Source organism: Platichthys flesus, chromosome 9, assembly GCF_949316205.1.
Source record: "Platichthys flesus chromosome 9, fPlaFle2.1, whole genome shotgun sequence".
Lineage (NCBI taxonomy): Eukaryota > Metazoa > Chordata > Actinopteri > Pleuronectiformes > Pleuronectidae > Platichthys > Platichthys flesus.
The window spans coordinates 8,056,994-8,062,768 of record NC_084953.1 but is presented as its reverse complement, the minus strand read 5'-3'; the positions used below and the strand labels follow the sequence as shown (position 1 = coordinate 8,062,768).

The 5,775-nt window shown below is 36.6% G+C and overlaps 1 protein-coding gene across 1 annotated transcript; it reads left to right on the top strand.

Annotated features, from left to right (window-relative positions):
* The first annotated feature begins 3,379 nt into the window (after positions 1-3,379).
* LOC133960951 (GTP cyclohydrolase 1 2-like) lies at positions 3,380-5,021 on the top strand. The gene is made up of 6 exons (XM_062395843.1): positions 3,380-3,647; positions 4,014-4,123; positions 4,268-4,323; positions 4,418-4,449; positions 4,532-4,616; positions 4,776-5,021. The coding sequence occupies exons 1-6, from the start codon at positions 3,380-3,382 to the stop codon at positions 4,903-4,905; spliced, it is 681 nt and encodes a 226-aa protein (XP_062251827.1). The 3' UTR covers positions 4,906-5,021.
* The last annotated feature ends 754 nt before the right edge of the window (positions 5,022-5,775 follow it).

Sequence of the window (5,775 nt, the reverse complement as noted above, 5' to 3'; positions counted from 1 at the left end):
CGATTTTGTGTTTTTCTGAATAACAAACATTTCTTTAATAATAAACTTCTTGAAACATAGTGAAGGTGGATTTCTCTGAGTAAGTTCAGGATAGTATCAGGGAGGCTGTCCAACAGATACAGCTCAGTAAAAACTGGGTGATGCAGCAGGACAGTGACACTACACATCTATGTAAATCAATGACTGAATTAAAATAAACAAAATGTGATTTTTAACACCAGACATCATGTAAATATGGTTGAGCTGAAACAGTTCTGTTGGCGGAGTGACCAAAAATTTTCTCCTGAGCATTGTGCAAGTCCGAGTACCTTATTTGAACTTTAACAGCTGTGAGTATTATCATCATCACTATCATCAGACGCCTTGCCAAAGAGAAGCAGTTCCACTTCCAGCCATCATAGGGTTATGTGATTAATGTGATCAGTAACAGCGATGCCCACAAAGGATGTTATAAAAATTGAGAGAGAGAAAGAGAGAAGATTTCCCAGCACTGCTGTAGAACAAGCGAAATAATAAACCATTGAGTGTATTGATCATTTGCAAATGTGGCTATGTTCTGACTGATGTGCTTGTTACTTTATGATAAAGTCAAAGGTAGAGCAGAGTAGTAGACACCAGTATTCTTCTAGAGCACAAGGCAGTCAGCTGGTTGAGCTGTGATCATGTGCTGGATGGATCGATCTGTTGGATTATTTAAAAAAATAAACCTCTCACAAATAACTCACTATTATATCTGCTTAAGACAAATCACTTGCTGTATCTTTCAATCATTTTTTGGTTATGGTAATATTTTGGTTCTGTTTGAAGTCATTTCAACTTGTGTTTTCTAAAATCTTTATTTTAATTTTGTATGGTAAATACAGGGTTTTATGATTCTGAAGTAGGATCTATAAAACATACATTTTTTAACACTGCAAAGTTAATGATAAACTATTTAAGCCAGGCTTAAGATCTGGACCATGGCTGATATTGGAAACGTCAAACATTGTCTTCGGAGAAGGTAATGTGACGTGAAAGAAACATGACAGAGGGAATCATGATTCTTGGAAGTATAAGTGCTGATGTGCAAAACGTCTGTGGAAACAAAGGAACATGCGTTGAAGACTGTGGAGAAGTATGACAAAATGATTTCTATACAGCTGAAATATACAGACACAACACAGCCTCTTTGACGTGATAATGTGGCGTCCACCAGACTGACTAAATGAGTTACAGAAGCTCAAGGGAAGCAAATTGAAGCAAACAAAGGGAAATTAGTTAAAGGTCCAGTGTGTAAGATTATGTGAAGGAATATAATAGCTGAAATTGTGTAAAATAATCTTAGGATGTTTCACTAGTGTGTTTCATCTAACTTGTTGTTTTCTTTACGCTAGAATCGGCCCTTTATATTTAATTACTTTATATTTACTCAGGAGTGGGTCCTCTTTACTGAGGCAGCCATGTTTTTTACATTAGTCCAAACTCAAACACCTTTTGTTTTAATTTTATGAGAACTGAAGGCGACCACTGGATCTCTATCGTGTTTGGAAGGGGAGGTTGAGGTGAGGGGTATTTAACTGCAAAATGCGTCTTCACCACTAGATGTTCCTATTTTCTAAACACTGAACCTTTAATCAAGCCTTTTGCAGCCAAAAGGGTTATATCATAAACTCTACAATAACATAAAATACTGTTTTTGTAGAAGTACGTAGCAGTTATTGAATTATAATACATTCAAATGATGTATAATATACAATTGTTTGAATAATCATAATAAATATAGATAAAAGTTACTTTGAAACTGCTCAGTATTGAGTGTCTTACTGTAAAGAAACGGCAAATTCACATAGTTCTTTACTATTCCTATTATATTCAATAACTTTAAACATAAGTTTTCCAAACATCCTTATGTCACTCCCTCATTTAGCGGCCTAACTAACTGGATGGTATTAAAAATATCCGTATACTGCAGGGCAAATTCATACCACTGTACAACACAAAAAAGCATCATTAAAGAAATCAGTTCACTTAACATCAGTAAATATGACAATACACAATTTTTAACAAAAGACAACACAGCAAACAACAATAGGCAGGACATCAACATAGGGAGAGCAATGAGAATTTATGGAAAACTGAAAAATGGATTTAAATATTAAAGGGGATCAGTCTGTCTACTTTTGTAAGCTTCTGTAAGTTGTTCCACTTTTGTGGGGCAAACTTGTGAAGGATAGGTAAAGAGACATATAACCCTAGTGAATGTTGAAATGTTTCCTTTTATAAGTTTGGTTTCAAGTTATTCGATGGCATAAAGATCATGATTGATATCTTAAAAGTTTTTATCATAACTGTTTTTTAAAAGACAAAAAGTGAGATTACAAAACAATCCAACCGAAAAATGTGTTACTCTGACTGAGCCAAGCTGTGATGCCGATGTGTGGAGCCCTTGGGCCACAGCATCACAGTAGCCTCAGGTTACTCATGCAGAAGGAATTGATTTCAAATTCTGATTCATCAAACACCACAGAGCAGCATTTGACTGATCCTGTGATTTCACTTCAAATACCTCAAATAATGAGACTCTGATTGGAGTTTGCTGAGGATTTCACACATAAATTCAAATATATAATAAAATATAAGCCAGGCCCCATTTTGTTCATATTGACATTTTGAAAAAGTCTTTTAAACCTTTTATGATAAGTTGAATATATAAATTGTGATGAATAATAGACTCCACAGAACTTCATGATGGTCACCAAGGGACCAAGGTCACATAGGGACACTTGACAAAAGTCACATATTACCAAACTATATATATCCTACTATTTATTAACAAATGGTTTCCTAATATCATGAAGCCCTTATGCAAACTTCACCCAGAAAGACCGTGGCCTAACCAAAGATCAAACCAGGAAGACTCTTGCTACGAGGCTAACCACTGCTCCACTGTGTCACCCTTCAGTCCCCCTGAACACGTTCCTTTTAAGATACAACAGATTTGTTGAATAATAGTAACCACAGTGCAAGTAACTACTCACAAAAATTAGTGATTACTTCAGGATATGGCAATCCCTTGTGTTGTGGCTTCATAAATATTGTTATAACCATTGTCCAACATCATTTTAAATTCTCAAATCACCTCAGAGCATGCAAATACGAGGTATTTAAAATGAAATCACAGGATTGGTCAAATGCTGCTTCACGGATTTCGACGCGACAGACTTTGAAATTGATTTCTCCTGCATGGTCTTGACGCTCCTGTGATGCTGTTGCCTCAGGGCCCCACATCAGGCTTTAAAAACCATGGCTACATCCTCTCTGACACCACTCAGCCAACAGCAAACCACCAGGCCTGTTTCATCATATCCTGCAGTGTTTTGCTGACGAACAACTGGTCAGAATGGAGTATCACCATGCATCAGAGATGAACGAAGTCGTGTCCGAGTACCTGAACATGCGCATCGAGTCCACACATAACGACTTGTGCAAAGAGAAAGAGTCCAAGGAAGCTGAAGAATCCCAAAAGCGGTCCCTGATTGAGAAATCCTACAGCACCATACTGAGTGAGCTTGGAGAGGACGTGGGCCGAGAGGGACTCCTACGGACACCGCTGCGTGCAGCCAAAGCCATGCAGTTCCTCACCAAAGGCTACAAAGAAACCACCCAGGGTGAGGATACTAAAAGGATTCAATTTATGTGACTGATGATGACAAAACTTTGAGTAGTGTTTAAGTTTCGCAAAAATGAATTGAAACATTTCATGTTTTCATAAAACATTTGAATAAGATCAAAAGTACATTTTGATAATATCATGTAACTTTAGTTTATTTTTAGTTTTCAACCCCACAATATGTCAAAGGCTTATTGTCCTGGTCTCATTTCCTCCTGTGACACATGAATAGGTTCACAGACTACCATAGTTTGCTAAAGGCCAGGTCTTAACAAGTAGACAAATCTCTGACTCTGTCATATTGATATCATCCTTTGATCCAATACTGTTTATTATATGGAGCAAATTTTCAATCTTCACACAGACATCTTGAACGACGCAATCTTTGACGAGAACCACGAGGAGATGGTGATTGTCAAGGACATCGAGCTGTTCTCTCTCTGTGAACATCACCTGGTGCCCTTCTTCGGCAAGGTAACTTAATAACAAAGCTATTCAACATTCTTATAAAACTCTTACTTTACATTTACAAAAGCTATAATGATAGGAGCAGATTCTTATATTCTTCATGAGATTTAGTGAGCCTGTACCCTGACAAACTGCATTGTTGTGTTTTAGGCTCACATAGCATACCTCCCAAACAAGAAAGTGGTTGGTCTCAGCAAACTTGCAAGGTAGGTGACGACAAGAAACAAACACACAACCCACAGGCAAGCACACACACGCACAAACCCATGTATAAAATTCTCTATTTTTACCTTCTTCCAGAATTGTTGAGATCTACAGCAGGAGGCTTCAAGGTAAAACATTCGACTAAGATTAATTTCTTCATCTGTGTCTCTTTGTCCTTGCTTATCATTCATTCTCAAAATGTCTCCACAGTTCAGGAGCGTCTGACCAAGCAGATCGCTTCAGCCATCTCTGAGGCTCTGGAGCCTGCGGGAGTAGCAGTGGTGATTGAGGCTGTGTGAGTATTCACCTCTTTTCTATCATGGTCCTGACTTTACTCACAAATTGCACCGTGTTATTTTTACATGCAGAGGATTAATGGAGAACATTCAACATTGAGAAGCTGGTGTAAACATAAGATTAATCAACTGTTGTATTTGTTTTGCTGCATAAACAGTCATATGTGCATGGTGATGAGAGGTGTGCAGAAGATGAATGCCAGCACCGTTACCAGTGTCATGCTGGGAAGATTCCATGACGATTTCAAGACCAGACAGGAGTTTCTCGCCCTCACAATGAGGAAGTAATACGTTTTTACCTCAACACACGGTTAAACAGGGAATTGTACAGTGTTTTGACACGTATGTTTTATGTGTGTTTTTTTGTTATTGGCTAGACTACTTAAAATGATATTGTATTTTTGTAGCCTTGTAAGTGATTACAAATATCAGATGCAAGAAATGCAAATATCCCACACAAATACAGTATGAGTATTCTTATCTTTATTTATTTAAACATTTGTCATTTTTTGTAACCATCCTACATTTACAGCCAATAATTGTGAATATGCAATAAAAGAAATGTTTAACCCATTAACTGGATGCAACTTGTGTGTTTCTCTCTTTACGACCAAGACAAACCTAATTTTATAGTTTGCATTCACTTTATATGACACCACCATGAAGACAGAGGCCAATCAAATGCATCGGGATTTGCCTCTGTACCTTTAATTCAGAAGCCAGTATAAACATTAGTTTGGGTTTGAAATAAACTTTAAACAGAGTCATATATGAGGTTTGCAGGCTGCAATCCTGTCTAATAGTTAATCAATATGTAACATATCTAAAATCAAGTTATACCCTTCTAATTGTAGGAAATTATTTATTGATTGTTCGAAAATAACTAAATATCCAAGAGCTGAAGTTATTGCATCTCAATATACTCTGTTGAGAGTTAAGGACAGGGGAGGTCGCACCTTGTTAATCCCTATTGTCCACAAATTGATTGATTGATTGATATTTGTATAATATTGTGATTGCATTCTTATCTATAAAATACTTCTCAAGTTTAAGATTTTGTTTTAATTTTAATCAATTTTATGATGGATGCATATTTCATTTGAAAATTATTTTCATAATTTCTCTTTTATTGTGCATTAAATGATCAAATGATGAAAT